Here is an 18,824-nt window from a genome sequence, read left to right as displayed (position 1 = left end):
AAATTCCAGTATAACTAATCTCATCATAACTAATCCCGACATAACTTGTCTTCAAACCAGACGACTCCTTAGTAGGCAATTTTGGCCACAAGGACAAAAGATAAAATCACCTTTTTCCTTATCTGAAATATACTGCAAAAGAGAAGAAAATAAAATAATTTTAAAGTAGAATTTAGCGCGGTCTATTAGAGAAATTAGTTAAGTTCAAGTCATACTACTTCATCTCTTTCATTTTATATATGTCTTAGTTTGACTGGACATGAAATTTAAGTAAAGTAAAGAAGACTTATGATTTTCCTTAAATTAAAATTCCTTAAAACTTAAAAAGATTTGGCTTTGAACCGCGTCACAATAGTTAAAAGATATAAAGAAAGAAAAGGTTAGACTGTGGTTTGTTACAGTTACAGTAATTACGTTACAGTTACAGTAATTACATACTATGTGCCAACATTTGGGTCGTCAATGCATGCATAAAGAATTCATTCGTACGTCATTCTGTAACTTAAACTCTTTCAAAGTTATAGTATATTTTCAAGAAAATAAAGTAAAAGAATATCTATACAAAGAAATCTCAAACAATTAGCCTTAGTCATGGGAAGGAGGTCCTTCCAAACGAATATAGTCATACATGATCCCTTGAAAAGGACTAGTTGCCCTTGCTTGTGTCAAATATATGGTATTTTCCCCTTCAACAAGCATGTCACCCTGCAAATTCACATTGAACAGCCAGTAGAGACCATGAATTCCATGCCTTGCTATCGCGTTATCCTTCCCTATCAATCCACTTGAGAATAGAGGAGTATTCATGCTTGAATCATTGATGCGAACCTACAAATTATATTTTATGATTTCCTTTATCGTTGACTCGACAATATCTAATTATGATTGAAAAATGATGAAAAAACTATGCTATACTTGTAATTCAGCTTGTGCTACAGATGCAAGTGCCAATCTCAGTGAATAGGTTTCATTTCGATTAACACTGTCAAGTTTGAATTTTATTTGCCATGTTGTTCCTGTATACGTCTTCTCATCCTTTTTCCTAACATACCCAAAAACCCAAAAAAAAGGGAAGAAAAATCACATTCAAATTTGATGAAGATATCAAATATAGGTCTTCCCTGAAGTCTACATATAATTTCAGAGTAAAATATAGTAATGATTTAATACTTTCTTTACCTAGTGACTTGAGCAAAGAACCAATCTTTTTTATAGTCACTCTCTCCAATTGTAAAGACTATATCACCATTTGGATACAAGTCAGTGTATCTCTCCCATAGCCCGTACTGTCTAAACCTGAGGAAGATGATGATAGTGAGCAACAACAACAACAATAACAAATCCAGTAAAATTTCACAAGTGAGATTTGGGGAGGATAGTGTGTACGTAGACGTTACACCTACCCTGGGGAGGTAGAGAAGTTGTTTCCGAAAGACCTAATGCGCAGAAAAATAAAAAAGATAAAAATTAAACTTTCAATGATGAAGGAGAAAGCTAACTTATCAGGATGATTAACAAAGAGTTTGTTGATATATTTTGGATCTGGATCAGGAATATAAAACTCTCGTGCAGAGCGGTCAGGAATGCCAATTTCCCAAAGTGTAGGTCCATTTCTTGGGGGTTCAAAGACAAGATCATCCATCTCAATGCTGCAACCTGATTTATAACATGTTATATTTAGCTCGTAACGATCTTGAAAAGCTTGAAAATAATGGTCTAATTGTAGTACCTGAGGTAATTGTAACTTTAGTGTCACTTTTGTAATCTCCAATGAATCCAGGGACAAATGCATACAAGTTATAGTCGCCTGCTCGTATGTCACTGATTACATAATAGCCTTCCTCATCTGCTTTTGTCCAGAATTGATAGTCCTGATCAACATCAACTAGTATTCAAATTGTTAAAAAGGCAAAATATACTCGTAGTTTTCGAGTGATTGAGCTTTTATGTTCCCCTGAATCACCTTGCATTCTCTTTGCCATGAACCAGCTTCTCCTGGTGGAGCCAAGCCAACATATGCACCAGAAGCATATATCTTATCATCTTTGAAGTACCTAAGCTTGAAAAAATAATATAAGTAGAGCCAATGACTGTAGAATAATTGTTCTTCCAAGTCCACCACCTACCTCCAAAAGAAAAAAGAAAAATGTGGTAATAGTAACAAATAAGCAAGTAATACCTGTCTTGGACTAACAATCTTCCACTAATATTACCGCGTTGAGATGATGATGGAAAATCCTCAGATGCTGGAAAACTGTAAGGCCAGCTTTGAACTTCTACCAGCATCTGATTTTTGCATTCCCAACATTAGATAGTCTAGTTATATCAATAAGGACAATCACAAAGATAGCAATGAAGATCGCTCCGTTGTACCATAATACTAGTTTCCTTAAGGATTTAAGTTATATACAATTGTTAGACCATCATTATAATTTACAGTGTTATACTTAACCATTTATTATTATTTGACAATGAATGCTTATATATTAAACAAAGTTATCTGTAATTACCCTTTATGTGACCTGATATCTTTGACAGTGTTAGTACATAAAACTTTCTTAATTAATACCTGTTCTTTGGCATCCTCCCAGAGAATAAGGGGATCCTCCCCTTCATTGACATAGTTAAGATATACAAAAACTGGTCCAAAGACTTTTTTCCATGGCTCTCCTTTTCCAAACTTTGCAACCAAATCCTCTCCCGCATAGTGGGCACTGAGAAACATCTGCAGAATAACACATTGGGTGACAATCATGAAAAGAAGAAAAAACAATGCATGTTTTGTGACCATAGTTATTTTAGCTAATTTAGGGGCCTAAGAAATAATTGAGCAAGTATACGAATGTGTTAAGGCTTGTAATTACTTACAGAAAGAGCAGTTGGACCAACATGAGAAGTGAGGTTTTGTTTAAGGGGTCCCCCAGATCGAAATTCGTCACTGGGAATAATAATCCAGAACCCAAGTGGTGGATCCATACAAATCCAGCCATGGACCTTGAGATCTTTGTCCTCACATGAGTACTGATACTTGTCATCGACCTGATAGCATTAATCAATCAAGAATTACCCAAAAAAGGACTCATTAAGACCCTAATAATGAACCACAAGAAGAATTTGATAAATAGAACAGTATTGCCTCTTCAGCAACCAGTAAAGTAACAAACTTAACCGGAAGCAAATTTTTAATTACTTAATTATATCATAGTTCAACACCCCCTCCTCATGAGTGTGGGTCCCTAAATAAAGAAATAAAATAAATAAAAAAAGAAAAAGAAAATATGTTTGGATGAATTGAGAAGTAATTGTGGGCGGCAACAGCAAGTTGCAAACCCAATTCGCTAAAGTTGGTTTTTTGATGGATTTTGCAAATTGAAGATATCAATGTTTTGATTGGTTAGAGGTGTGGTAACTTCTCCTATAAATAGAAGCGTTCAGCTTCATCTCAAGTACACTAAATCGAGAGAAGCAACAGAGAATTAGAGAGAGTAATTCACAGATTGTAGTCTGTGAGATAAATAGTGAGTGAGAGTAATATTGTAGTAAGGTGTTTAAAATAAAGAGTGTTATTTCTTTTGAAGTTGTAGTAGTCTCTTGACACTACTAATAGCCCGTTTGGCCAAGCTGCAAAAATCAGCTTATTTAGAGAAGTGCTTTTCTCAAAAGTACTTTTGGTGAGAAGCAGTTTGTGTTTGGCTAATTAGTTTGAAAAACACTTCTGAGCAGCAATTAGTGTTTGACCAAGCTTTAAAAACTGCTTCTAAGTGTATTTTTCTCAAAAGTGCTTCTCAAAAAAGTGCTTTTGGAGAGAAGCTACTTTTTTCTGCTTCTCCAAAACTGCTTCTGCTTCTCCTCAAAAACACTTTTTTTCCTTCCAGAAGCTTGGCCAAACACCTCAAATTGAGGCCAAAAGTGCTTTTGGCCAAAAAAAATAATACTTTTGGCCAAAAATAAGTTTGGCCAAACAGGCTATAAGTTATAATATTATAGTGGTAATATTGCTCCGCTGGGGTATTGTATATTATCCCGTTAAAATATGTGGTGTCGTTACTCTCTTGTGTTGTTATTTATCGTAAATATCATTTCTGGGCGGAAATATTATTATTTTATCCCAGCAACATGGTATCAGAGCCATGACGAATAATGGTTCGCTGTCTTTTCAGTATCCCCGTCTCACAAAAGATAATTATTTGAAATGGAGTCTACGCATGAAAGCCATTCTTGGCTCCCAGGATGTGTGGGAAATTGCAGACAAAAGGTATGCAAAACTCAATAATGAGGAAGCTTTGCCTCAAAATGAAAAAGATGTCTTGGAAAAGACAAGGAAGAATGATCAACAAGCCCTCACGCTCATCCACCAATGTCTGGATGATGCCATATTTGAAAAGGTGGCAGATGCTACCACCTCAAAGGAAGCTTGGGAAATTTTACAAAATTCTCTTCAAGGAGTTGACAAAGTGAGAAAGTAAAACTTCAAACTCTAAGGGCTGATTTTGAAGTTTTAAAAATGAAAGAATTCGAATTCATTTCGGATTATTGTTCAAAAGTGAAGGTCGTTATGAATCAACTAAAAAGATACGGGGAGGACATAGAAGATATTCATGTGGTAGAAAAGATCCTTCTCACTTTAACACCTAAATTTGATTTTGTGGTGTGTGCTATTGAGGAGTGTAAAGATTTAGACTCTATGATAGTGGAGCAATTGGAGAGTTCTTTACAGGCCCATAAAAAAAAGATCAAGAGGAGACAAGAAGTGCCACAGGAGCAACTTCTTAAAACTCAGGCATCCTTTAAGGATTATGGAGGTGAAAAAACTATCGAGGAAATGGACGGAGACGAGGCCGTGGCGGTCATGGACGAGGAAGAAGTAACGGTAACCACTTCAACAACGAAGTTAAAATCCACCAAACATTCAGAGGTCGTGGTCGTGGACAAAGAGGAGGAAGAAGACGTGGCTACTACTAAGAAAATAATAGACAAAGGTATGACAAATCAGAAATTGAGTGTTATAATTGTCATAAATTTGGCCAATACTCTTGGGAATGTCGTAGCAATGTTGAAGAAAAAGCTAACCTTGTTGATGACAAGAAAGAAGAAGTTGAGTCAACATTGTTGATGACACTCAAGGAAGAAGACAGAGATGATTGCAGCTCGTGGTATTTGGACAATGGAGCAAGCAATCATATGTGTGGATGCAAAGAGAAATTTGTGGAGATCAATAAAACGGTGAGAGGTAATGTGCCCTTTGGAGATACCTCAAAGATTCAAATTGAAGGGATATGTGCGATTCTGATCTCCTGTAAAAATGCTGACCGCAAGTTAATTCAAGATGTTTATTACGTCCCAAAATTAAAAAGTAATATTTTGAGTTTGGGCCAACTTCTTGAAAAGGAATATGACATCCACATGAAAAATATGCATCTTTGGCTTAGAGAATCAAATGGAATTCTAATTGCTAAAGTGCATATGATAAAGAATAGATTATTTTCTTTGAATCTTAAGATAACTGGTGCAAAGTGTTTGAAGGCTAATGTGCAAGATGAATCATGGTGTTGGCACATGCGATTTGGGCACTTGAATTTTGAAGCGCTCAAATCAATGGGAGAAAAGAACATGGTGCATGAGATACCATCAATCAACCATCCCAATTAGTTGTGTGAAGCATGTCTTCTTGAAAAACATTCAAGGAGGAGTTTTCCAAAGGAGACTATGTCAAGATCAACCAAGCTGCTCCAGCTTGTTCATACTGATGTGTGTGGACCAATCAATCCACCTTCCTTTGGTAAAAGTAAATACTTTCTGCTATTCATTGATGACTTTAGTATAAAGACTTGGGTTTATTTCTTGAACCAAAAATCTGAAGTTTTTGCTGCTTTTAAAAATTTTAAAGTACTTGTGAAGAAAAAAAGTGGGTAGGAAATTAAAGCTCTAATGTTCGATAGAGGAGGCGAATTCACTTCAAACGAATTTAATGACTTCTGTCAATCTCATAGAATTCGTCGCCCTCTAACGGTACCTTATTCACCCCAACAAAATGGTGTTGCAGAGAGAAAGAATCAAACGATTCTTAATATGGCTAGATGTATGTTGAAAACTAAAAGTATGCCCAAGGAATTTTGGGCCGAAGCTGTTTCTTGTGCAGTTTATTTGAACAGCAGGTCTCCAACAAGGAATGTTAGAGATCAAACTCTTCAAGAAGCATGAAGTGGAAGAAAGCCAAGTGTCAAGCACTTGAGAATATTTGGGAGCATAGCCTATGCTCATGTGCCACATCAAGGGAGAACGAAGCTTGACGATCGAAGTGTCAAGCATGTGTTTACTGGCTATGATACGAGTTCAAAAGGCTACAAGTTATACAACCCAAGCAGCAGTAAGGTGGTGGTAAGTCGCGATGTTGAATTTGATGAAGAATTGGCATGGGATTGGGAAGCTCAGGAAGAAACTTCATATGATTTTCTTCCATACTTTGGTGATGAAGAAGAACCAGAGACCATGGAACCTGTGCAGGATACAACTCCACCTCCTTCTCCAACCAATGTTGCATCTCCCTCTTCTCAAGAAAGTTCAAATGAACAACCGCAAAGGACAAGGAGTATTCAAGAGCTCTATGAGGACACAGAAGAAGTTACTAATTTTGATTTTTTATGTTGTCTCTTTGCTGACAGTGAACTAATGAACTTTGATGAAGTTATTATAAACAAAAGGTGGAGACAAGCCATGGAGGAGGATATTGAGTCAATAAAGAAGAACAACACTTGGGAGTTAACAACTATTCCCAAGGGTCATCGAGCAATTGGAGTGAAATGGATATACAAGACAAAGAAGAATGCTGATGGAGATGTAGAGAGATACAAGGCACAACTTATGGCTAAAAGCTACAAGAAAAGGCAAGGCACTAACTATGAAGAAGTCTATGCACCTGTTGCCCGCATGGAGACGATTCGTTTGCTAATCTCTTTGGCGGCACAAATGAAGTGGAAGATCCATCAACTAGACGTCAAGTCAGCCTTCTTGAATGGCTATCTTGAAGAAGAAGTCTATGTTGAATAACCATTGGGCTTTGTGGTCAAAAACCATGAAGATAAAGCGTTGCCGTTGAAGAAATCTTTATATAGATTAAACCAAGCCCCACGATCATGGAATAGTTGCATCGACAAATATTTTCAAGACAATGGATTTACTCGTTGTCTCCATGAATATGCTCTTTACCTTAAAGTTCATACTAATGAAAATATCTTACTTGTTTGTCTTTATGTTGATGATCTTATTTTCACGGGTAATAACCCAAGTTTGTTTGAAGCTTTTAAGAAAGATATGTCTCGTGAGTTCGAGATGATGAACGTAGGGCTCATGTCATACTGCTTGGGCCTAGAAGTGAAGTAGATGGAGGATGGAATTTTCATCTCTCAAGAAAGCTATACAAAAGAGATATTGAAGAAGTTCAACATGCTCGATTGCAACCCCGTGAACACACTGATGGAGAGTGGGACAAAGTTGTCCAATTTTGATGGAGAAAAAGTGGATCCCACATTTTTCAAAGTCTTGTGGGAAGTTTAAGGTACTTGACTTGTACCAGGCCAGATATACTCTTTGCAGTTGGAGTAGTAAGCCGCTTTATGGAAGCTCCTAACTCTACTCACTTGAAAGTCACTAGAAGAATTCTTCACTACCTAAAAGGTACAATTGACTTTGGGCTGTTTTATTCCTCTTCTAATGATTTCAACCTTATGGGATATTGTGATAGTGATTATGCGGGAGATATTGATGATAGAAAAAGCACGACTGGTTTTGTATTTTCTTGGGTAATTCTGTTATTTCTTGGAGTTCAAAGAAACAATGTATTGTTACTTTATCGACTTGTGAAGTTGAATATATAGAAGCAACATCTTGTATGTGTCATGCTATTTGGCTAAGAAGATTATTGAAGGAGCTCAATTTGCCACAAATTGAAGCTACAGATATTTGTATTGACAACAAATCCGCACAAGCACTCGCGAAGAATCCAATGTATCATGATCGAAGCAAGCATATAGATACAAGGTATCACTTTATCAGAGAATGCATTGCCAAGAAGGAAGTCAAGCTGAAATATGTAAAGTCTCATGATCAAGCTGCGGATATCTTTACAAAGCCTCTCAAGCTTGATGACTTCCAGAGACAGAGATCAAGACTTGGAATGAAAAATCAAAATCAAAATTAAGGGAGAGATTTGTGGGTCCCTAAATAAAGAAATAAAAAAAAAAGAAATTATGATTGGATGAATTGAGAAGTAATTGTGGGCGGCAACAGCAAGTTGCAAAACCAATTTGCTAAGTTTGTTTTCTGATGGATTTTGCAAATTGAAGATATCAATGTTTTGATTGGTTAGAGCTGCGGTGACTTCTCCTATAAATAGAAGCGTTCAGCTTCATCTCAAGTACACCAAATCGAGAGAAGCAACAGAGAATTAGAGAGAGTAATTCATAGATTGTAGTCTGTGAGATAAATAGTGAGTGGGAGTAATATTGTAGTAAGGTATTTAAAATAAAGAGTGTTATTTCTTTCGAAGTTGTAGTAGTCTCTTGACACTACTAAGTTGTAATATTATAGTGCTAATATTGCTCCGCTGGGGTATTGTATTTTATCCCGTTAAAATATTTGGTGTCGTTGTTACTCTCTTGTGTTATTGTTATTTATCGTGGATATTATTTCTGGACGGGAATATTATTTTTCTTGTCCCAACAACGAGGAGTTGGATTTTTTTTCATGAGCCAAATACATGGAAATATTTTTTGCCTTTTTTTTGGGTGGTGGGGAGATTGAGATATGAATTCGTGATCATATATGCTCTGATACCATGTAACCATTTTATCTAAAACCTTAGGCTGTTGTAAAAAGCATGCTTTTAGTTACACTTGGTTGTTTTATTTTTCAACAATTGGTAGAAGAAATTAGGTACCTCGCCTTTGAACTCAGGCTCCACGGGATTGACAAGCAGGACTGCTTCTGGATAAGCAAGTGGTCGTCCTCTATCTGGCAACCTGTCATCCGGTAAGGGCATGTATCTCTGCCTGTTATCTGTCATTGCCATGTAATGAAACCTGGTCGAAGTTCAAGATTAGACAATAAACATCCTTCTTAATTGCTGGCAATGAAGTTATAGATAAGACACTGACAATGTGTCTTTCATATGTCGTATCTATTATTTTTATCAATTTGTAAGTACGAGAACTATAAAAGGATATGCAACATTGAGAAAACGTTAGCAGATCATATATTATACTAAAAGTAGGAAGCTCTTACCTTCAAAGTTAGATTACAATAATACCCTTTAAAATTTGAGTTACCATTTAATCCGTAAAGAAAAATAATAAACCTTTAATTAAATAATTTTTTTAATTACATTAGAAGTAAACCGAGGGAGTTAGAAGTGAAACAATGGTACTTAAATGCTTTTTCATGACATTTTATGATAAATAACATTCATGTACAGGAGTCTCTTCGATCGTTTCCTTATTAATTAAGTCTCTTGCACTATTTTTTACATGAATATATAAAGAATAACATACACGAAGAGTTATAAGCTGGAAAATTGTAATAACTCATTGTATTCTCAACCAAATCATGGCACTATATTAATATATTTTCACAAATTCTTTATACGGTTGAGATACGATTGTCCTTGAAGAAAAAAGAGACCACGGTAAGTTTCATTTGCTTCAACTTGCATGCTTTTGCCATGAGAGATTTAAAGCACATAATGTTGTTGTTGGTTTTTGTATAGTTAATTGCATGTTCCACATGGTTATTTCAGAACTTTTTGTATTAATCAATATTTTCATGATAAAATAAGAAGTTTCTTTATCTATTATTAGAACAATGCTCTTGGGGATTGGTGGTTTAACATCACTTGATTAACATTACTTATTAACAGTACTCCAAATTTTACATATTGATATGTATGCATATTGTGTGCATATAATTATTTCAAATTTTTTACATTTGATAATAGAGATACACTATTCTCAATATATTGGAGGGAATTCAGAAAGTGTGGAGGAAGGCTTAATGCATAACTATGTATGGTTCCAAACCATGCAATTTGATTTATTTTTAAAAAAAAAAACTATGTATGGTAAAGTTTACCCCGTGGCATGGCTTGTTCATTTATTTTGAAGTTCATACGTTCGGCCTGCTCCCTTGTCAAATTTAAGAGTATCATCTATATATTCTCCTTTTTCTTAAAAGTTTTAATTTAGATTTTCCAATTCTTTCATGACGATATATCTACTAACTTCCATCACTCTATATTACGCTAATTATCCTAAAGTTTCTGTTGCATGCTGATATTAAGAAGCAGATGTCATTGCATCTTCTTTAACTAATTTGAGTTGGTTTATTAGTTGGAAAAGAAATTTAATTTAAGCTTGACGAATTTGTGCACAATATTTATACTATTTGAAAATGACACCTTCAGAGAGAAGGTTGAGTGACTGTCTTTCTTCTAATGAAAGGACCCCATAGATATACAATTTTTTAATTCCAAGATTTTATGTTCGTAATATTGTCTAATTTAAGATAACTACTCCATAAGTCATGGTTTATAACATAAAACAATATCTACATTAATATTATTTGAAAAGTTGATAACCTGAATCGTGTGTGTATATATATATATATATCGTGTTTCCCGCCTTTGATACACTTGCTTGATGATTTAAGTGTGGAAGGTAGCTAATTTTGTGTGTTTGTAATTTTAGGATCTTAGTTGCTTCGATTTGAAAAATTGTTGAATTTCCATCTCAATGGCAGCCGATGAACAGATTCCATATTGGGGCAAACAGAGCCAAAAACCGAAGTACAAGGAAGAGAAAAAATTCTCCCAATACCCTACATATTTTAATAAATACTACACTAATTAGATACAATGTCCCTTTACCATCATTATACTTTTAAACTAACATCAAATTCTTAAAGTATCTATAAAAAGAACACTTATCAGTTGTATGTCAAAAATCTAATTTTATAGTAGTATTTATTAGAATATGTAGGGTAATGATTCTCCTGACTTTAGGCAATATAAATATCATAGTAAGGCATTGAAAACTTATGTAGAGCGGGATTTCGCCCTTTAGTAGCTACCTAAATACAATTAACATTCATTACTTTTAGCAAGGGATAATGCACTATTACCTCCGAACTATACCCGAAGTTGCTACGACATACTTTACCTTAGCGGGAGTCCTATTACCTTCCTAAACTTTTTTTTTCCATAACTCTTTGCACCTTTATTGTTGACGTGAAGCACTGCGTTAGAACAACTCCTTCAAGTGCGTGAGAACTTTAAAAAAGCGCTCTAACTTATACGAAATGGCCACGTGTCAATTCCAAAGCTGATTTTCAAAGCTCTTCATCCCCATTTTATTACCCATTTTCAAGAGTTTCAAATCTAATTTTTGGTGTCAAAATTCAACAAAAACTCAGCTAAATCCGCACCAATCAAGCTCAAATTTCATCTACAATTGTGAAACAACATCATCATCATACCCCAGTGATCAATTTGGCCAACAACCAAGAATTTTGACAAACCCATTTTTTTGTTCTTCAAGCTTTTCAAGGTTCAACAATGGTGGATTCGAAATTCTTTTGTCATTTTCAAATCCCATCTACAACTAAGGATTTAGAATGAGTTTAGCACTTGAATCTCAACTTTAAAACTTCAACGACGTCCGAATATGCTCAACACCTCTAATAATTTTTCAAGTTCATACAAAAATATTTATTCTTCTAAATAAAAAATACTATTTTTATTACACTTTGAATTAAAAAGAAAAGAAAAAGGAAGAAAATGAAATAGATTTAAAAAAATTAAAAAAAAATAAGAAATTACATGTGGCAGCGCGTATTTCATCGCTTGCCAAGTATTTGGTTCTCTACATCACGTCAACACTTATGGTGACATTTATTCCACTTTAAAAAAGTTTAGGGGGGTAATATGACTCCTGCCAAGGTAAGGTGTGTCGTAGCAACTTCGGGTATAGTTTGGGAGTACAGTACATCATCCTTTTTAGTAACTTATATTTTTTAATTTTTTATTTTAGTACTCAAGCATATTGTTTAAATCATAATATTTATTTGATTTATAATAATTTTGTACTCATAAATATGGGGTAACTAGTAGATTTATAACTCCGACAAACTGGATAAAATATAGATGGATGAAGAGAAAGTGAGTATTACTTGTCTTTTCTGAGCTTGAATGCAATCCTAGTCTCGTCAAGGTTGAAACCAGGCCATACCTCTAAATGTTCATATATTGCATAAGAATAGAAACCTGAGGAACCTTTAAGCATTATAAACCTGAACATTAATTCATACTTCTGGTTAGTCATCAAGTATAATCTCTTTTCTATTTTCTAGGTAAAAAAATACTAACAAAAATTTAAAGAAGGAAACAAAACGAACCCAACCTTTTGTCTATGTTTAGGGGAATGAGCTTGTCCTGAAGTGACACATCCCAAGTCCTCGAGAAGGAAAGCTCTATTTGATCATCTCTTTCCAATATGACCTTATAGGTTGTGCATATGAGCCTGCATTAATCAAACAGTCCTACTATTGTCAAAACAACATACTATAATCTTTTATTGAGTTTCTTTTGATCAGGAACCCACGGGGCTTGGGGTCGAGTAGGGGGTGTCAAATGGACGAGTTAGGCTAATTTTGAGCTGGTCAAAATGGGTTGCGTTAATAAATGGACGGGCTATTGACCCTTCCAAAAATTACTTGGGTTGAGATGAGCTGGGTCAAAATAGGCTAAAATTTGGATCATAGCCCAACCCGCCCAACTCTTACCCAGGACCGGCTGGAACCTAAGGCCTTAGGCCCCAAAATACTTATGGCCCCAAAATTTATATATATATATATATATATATATATATATATATATATATATATATATATATATATTATTATAAAAGCACGAATAATTTATGCTAAATGTTGAACGACTAAAATATCCCTTAAACATTGATCGTTTTTTATAACATTAAAAATTTGTATAATTTAAGGATATAATTGTAAATTATTTAACGTTAGAATTTTTTTCCGATTTAAACTACACTATACGCCGATCTTATAGCTGAAGTCTCTTACAAGTAACCATCGCAATGGGATTGAAGCCTTTCTTATTCAAACGTTTGATTCCTTGTGGGATTCTACCATAAATTATCTTAGTATTTAAAGGAAGCTGGAAGTCAATGATTTTATACAAAAGGTTCCATACGAAATTGATGCCACATGATGATTGCTACTTTAATAAATTGTGTATTTGCTTCTTGATAGGGCACGTATTCCATAAAAGTAGTGGTTTCATATTTAGCTTACCAAGGCTAATTTTATTATCTTAAATTCCATTTAATGTACGCTCCTCTAATCTATTTTATTCTTCATGTTTTAGATTCTTAGGGAAATACATATCTTCTTTGGTGGTAAATTAACTATATGTCTCTACTAATTATTCTTGAAATTTCAAATTATGAGAACATTAGCGTTTGCAATAATTTGCCAGTCTTTTAAATTATATTTTACGTACGTTTCATGTTGATAGGTTGCAAGAGACTCGAGTTACGAGTTACTCGAAGATAGTATTATCGTAGATTCTTTATTCTTGATTGTTAAATTATGTTATTCTAATATATTCTACTATTGGTTCTTGATACGTATGTATTTGATAATTTTTGCTTTGATTTTATTGTAAATATCATTATGTTAATTTATAGACCAAAACAATATTTTCTCAATCACCTGTTTTAGAAATTTATTAGATATAATAAAGCATGTTAAAAATGAATATAATTATAATATTCAATATACTACACAATATTTTTTTTCTATTTAAACTATAAGTTTAGTTCTAATTATAATATGAGTCAAATATGAGCAAACTCCCAATAACTCCTACAAAGTTGCTTCGCTTCTTATTTTGGTATGTATCAAATATAATTGATCAATTAACTTTAGACTACACCTATGAGATAATCTCAGACCCTTAAAAACTTATTCCTAATCTATATGGAATTATAATATCATTCAAGTATCCTCTGATCCTTATTGCTAAAGTTCTAAAGCCATACCAGTTAGACATGAATAAAAATACATTTAAACACCTTTAACCATAGACAACGAAATTACATAATTACATGCCACAAGTATATATTTTTACAAGGTGCAAGTCTTGTTGATGTCTCGCCAATGAGTCCTAGACCAACGTATAGTTAACATGGGAAACAAATTTTAAATTGGCTCCCAAGTCCAACGGTAATAGCAAGAAAAATATTTTCATCATTAAGTCATGAAAATGTAAGTTGTGAAAATACATGATGGAAAGAGATGTCTTAGCAAATAAAAATAAATATGTCGATACTAAATAAGTTTTTGATAGTTATATTCTCTGGTGATAGCAAAACACTTTTTAATTTTCACTCCACGGAAGATGATACCAATAACTTTTGCCAGAAATAATACTTACATATTTTGATACTATATGATCTTCGCTATACATATTTCTTGAGAAGATTACTATACCAAACTTAAAAAAGATCTTCTTTATACATAGGTTGATTTTGAAGAAAAGGACACCCATCATGATAGTGATATGAACTTTAGATCCCCCAATTGCCTTATGCAATGGTACAATGATAGTACGTATAGAGGTTAGCCAATAACGTCATATATGCAGAAATTATAATGGGCCAACGTGCTTTAGGTATTATGTCAATGTAATAACATTGATTTTTAACATTTCAAAGATGTAGCGTTGTATCCATATCAATTCTTTACAAGGATTCTTTCTTCTTGTATATTCTAATATAGTTAGTTTCTTATCCCATCACATAAATAGTTGATTGAAGATTTACGTGCAACGCACGTACATAGAGACTAGTATATATATATATATAAGAGAAACTGTATAAGTAGAAGAATACTCTAATTGGCAAACTCAATCGGGTAAAAAGTGTTAATTCAATTACCGTTAATAATTTTTATATCAGTTGCCTCGGTTGAAAAAAAATTCAAATCTAAATCAATAAAGTTCAACACGATAACACAAGAAAGATTAAACAAATTGGTTAGACATTGATAATAATTAAAATCTTATTATAACTTCTTTAGATTTCGATAAATTATAAGAGTAAAAAAATAATTAAAAAAAATTTAAGGCCTCACTTTTTATTTTCGCCTTAGGCCCTATATTATGTCGAGCTGCCCCTGCTCTTACAAGCTTTAATTAATGTATATTGTTTTCTTATTAATTGTTTAATTATCGAATAAGACTTATTTTTTGTTGTTATGGTCATACATAATATATCAAACAAATAAGAAAAATTTTAAAGATATTTTAACAAATTACTCATTGATCAATTTTGGCTAAAAATCATCCCAACTTTAGATGGGCTGACATGGGCCCGGTCAAGATGGGCTGAGTTCAACAAATGAGCAGGTCAATCACCGGCCCATTTTTGGTGGGTTGGGCGGGTCAAATAGGTTTGGGCTCAAATTGTCACTCCTAGGGCCGGGTATATTATAGAGGAGTTTTCAAAAACCACTATTGTTTAGTGGCTATTAACTTCCTATAGCTACCATATGCATAATTACTTCCTATTTACTATTCAGTTGTTACGGCAATGTATTCGATGTATTCCCGCTGTTGTATTCATGAATACAGCAGCAAAAAGCGCCTAAAAACCAGGACAGTCCAGCTGTACGCGCATGTATTCACATATATTCACGCTGCTGTATTCATGAATACATCAATAAAAAGCACCTAAAATCATGACAGTCTAGTTATACGCACATGTATTGACATATATTCGTGTCATGTATTCATGAATACAATAACGGCAATCACCTTAAAAATATGTATGTCCAGTTGTCTAAGAGAGAGCAAAAACATAAACAACGTATTTCATGCCTCAATGGTAGTATATACCATAAATACTTATTTTATTATAAAATATAAAAAGTAGTTATAGAAATAATTTTGGTTTATACTAAAGAGGGTATATACCTTTGGTATATGAGGTAAACTTTCCTATATTATATACCTTTCAAATGTTCCTGTAGTCCCTGTAGTTCCCGCTGGACTCCAAACAACGTCCCAGTATCTAGAGAGAAAAAAATTACCAATTGTTACATTGAATTCCTTTCGCGACGAGAATATACTTAATCTATTTTCAAGATAAAAGGAAAAATTTAATTAAGAAGCTTCCCCTGATGAAGCTTAAAAAGAAATGGCTAGTTGATGGAAGTTACCCTCTGTTTGTTTCATTATTTAGAATCTCAAGCAAATTGTCAACGCCATTGTAATCGATTCCGGTTACAATGCCATCTGGTACTGATAATGTCACTTGGACAATACCATTATCCATCACCACCTGGAGAATTTTAAGTACCTGTTAGAACTTTGACAACAAGAATCTTCAATATTTTTAAGCTGCGCGCCATGTATTTTTTTTCTTCTTTTTAAACCCCTCCCAAATTAGGATGATCTATAGTGTTTCCACACTTCCCTCCAGCGTGACTCGAACCTAGGACCTAACGATCATGGGTAGAGGTGCTTTTACCAACTGAACAAGCCTCACTTGTAGCGCGACATGTATTGATTAAGGAGAAAACTTAAAGGCTTTGATCCCAAGTTAAACTTTTTTCAAAAATGAAAATGCTTTTTTCTTGTGAATAATACGCATAGTCATAGAAAAAAGAACATTTGTCGTGCTAATTAATGTTATAGAGCCTGTTTAGATTAGTTGATTGTAAATAACTGATAACCGTGAAGTGCTGAAACTGATTTTATAAATAAGCATATACGTGTTTGGATAGACATGCTGAAACTGATAATAAAGAGATGATGTGTGTGTTGTTCGTTTGTTAAACTTGATTATAAGCAGGAAAGCCATAAGTTGATGGAGAAACTTATTGACTTGTGGCTGATTTTAGCTTATAAGCACTTTGGATGTTTACCAAACGCGCAGATAAGTCAAATTATACTTATAAGCTAGTTTAACCAGCTTATAAGCTTCGCCAAACACCCTCATAGTGATGAATGAATAATGATTGATTACATGGTGATCATCGGGAAGGTGCAGCTGTACTCCGGGTGCAGTCGTCATTGATCTTGTTTTTTCAACGTCTTCTTTATATATATATATATATATATACTGCAAAACTAAAAGAATTCTTCAGTTTCTTCCTCAATAAATGGAAGCCTTGAAAGTATAACATAAAAAGGAAGAAACAAGAGAGACTATATATTGACCTCTTCTTGCAGTTAGTTTAATTTGTCAGGTCAGAAGCATGTAAGGTATTAATATGCATTTGTTTTAGCGTACTCGTCAACACTGGTTTGGTAGAATATAATTACACATATTTTTAGCGTGTAAGAGTCGCCAAGCTCACAAGCGCAACTGACTATCATGAAATGGTGAGGGAATTTCAGAATACTTGTTAATTTACTTTCCTAATGGACATGCTTAAAGATTGTTTCTAGTGCTCAATAAGGGAATAGTTAATTTCATTCTTACAAGCTAGCTTGATTCTCAGAATATTGAATCGTGTCAGTTGCATCCTCAAATGTTTTAATTCCCAAGAATATTCTTCAGCTTCATCCATACTTGTATATTTCAAGTCCATCTCTAAATGACCAAAAACTACCTACACAAACAACTAATATAACACGACTACTTCGATGACTCAAATAGGGTGTTTGGGTAAAGCTTATAAGCCGGTTTGACTAGCTTATATGCATTTTTCACTTATTTAAGTATTTGTTAAATATCATAAATAATGCTCAGATGTAGCTACTTGAGTATGGTTCAACTGAACCCAGCAAGCAATTTCAATATGGAGCTTATATATATAGTGTGTAAAAGATCACCAAATTTCAATAAATACTACATTCTGAAACCATAAAGTTAATTGTGTAATGAGTTCAATGATAAAAATATAAAGATTGAACCCGTCAAATTAAAATTTTGGATAGGCCTCTGCTTATAAGTCATGTACTTATAAACTAAAATCAATCAAAACACGTAACTTGGTGATCCTACAAATGATTTTTCATCTTATAAGTTCTTTTGATTTGTCAAAACTTTTTACTATTTTATTCGTAATATGTTTTTATAGTCTCCAAAAACTCCTTCCGAAACAAAAGTCCTACATCCTTTCAATTCTATTTGTTGTCATCCTTTTTCATGTAAAGTTACTCCTTTGTATTATTTTTAGATAACATTATGGGTATATTCGTCACTTTAACATAAAAAGAGCTTATTACCGAACATATTCATTGTTTATTTTGAATTTCATTACTTCTATCCAATCATGTATATGCTTATTCATACAATCCATATCAACACTAATTATTTCATTACATGATGCTTATCACATCTCCCAACTTATGGCGTTTCATCATATAAATACTTTTGGTTTGACCATTTTTTTCTACTACTTCAACCCTAGTATTATTTTTGCAAACGTCAATATATCCTTTTCAGAATAAAATCCCTAAATTCCTCTCCAATCTATTAATGCAGTTTTTTTTTCATGTAAAGATAGTTTTAAATTTATAATTTATAATTTTTGTAAATATATTAACTTCTTGTTATCAGGATCATCACTTCAATCCAAATAATCATTTTCAGCACTTGATACTTACCAATTAATTTTAATTAGTTAAGCTAGACAATGGTTTAGTTAATCTCAATATAAAAAAAAAAATCAAAATGGAAAACTGCAGATTTTAGTGGTGGACAAGATCATCAAAACTTCATGTATTCTTCTAGTGATAATTTAAC

The 18,824-nt window shown here is 33.6% G+C and overlaps 1 protein-coding gene across 1 annotated transcript; it reads right to left on the bottom strand.

Moving 5' to 3' along the window:
• Positions 1-320: 320 nt before the first annotated feature.
• On the bottom strand, positions 321-17,274 carry LOC104242549 (uncharacterized). Its single transcript, XM_009797621.2, has 15 exons — positions 17,097-17,274; positions 16,288-16,409; positions 16,080-16,139; positions 12,447-12,566; positions 12,217-12,336; positions 8,936-9,077; positions 2,869-3,039; positions 2,570-2,725; positions 2,180-2,286; positions 1,964-2,054; positions 1,730-1,871; positions 1,500-1,656; positions 1,180-1,296; positions 916-1,042; positions 321-828 (listed from the first exon to the last, which is right to left on the bottom strand). The coding sequence occupies exons 1-15, from the start codon at positions 17,142-17,144 to the stop codon at positions 586-588; spliced, it is 1,923 nt and encodes a 640-aa protein (XP_009795923.1). The 5' UTR covers positions 17,145-17,274; the 3' UTR covers positions 321-585.
• Between the last annotated feature and the right edge of the window lie 1,550 nt (positions 17,275-18,824).

Source organism: Nicotiana sylvestris, chromosome 4 (assembly GCF_000393655.2).
Source record: "Nicotiana sylvestris chromosome 4, ASM39365v2, whole genome shotgun sequence".
Lineage (NCBI taxonomy): Eukaryota > Viridiplantae > Streptophyta > Magnoliopsida > Solanales > Solanaceae > Nicotiana > Nicotiana sylvestris.
Note: the sequence above shows the minus strand (reverse complement) of the source record. Positions and strands in the feature narration are given on the sequence as shown.

Bases quoted from the DNA above. Each gene is read 5' to 3' on its own strand.
- LOC104242549 (XM_009797621.2), bottom strand. From the start codon at position 17,144: ATGACGACTGCACCCGGAGTACAGCTGCACCTTCCCGATGATCACCAT. The intron at 9,078-12,216 runs GTAATACTCACT...AACTTCGACCAG, and splicing joins TTCAAGCTCAGAAAAGACAA to GTTTCATTACATGGCAATGA. The intron at 1,297-1,499 runs GTTAGCTTTCTC...CATCTTCCTCAG, and splicing joins TTTGTTAATCATCCTGATAA to GTTTAGACAGTACGGGCTAT.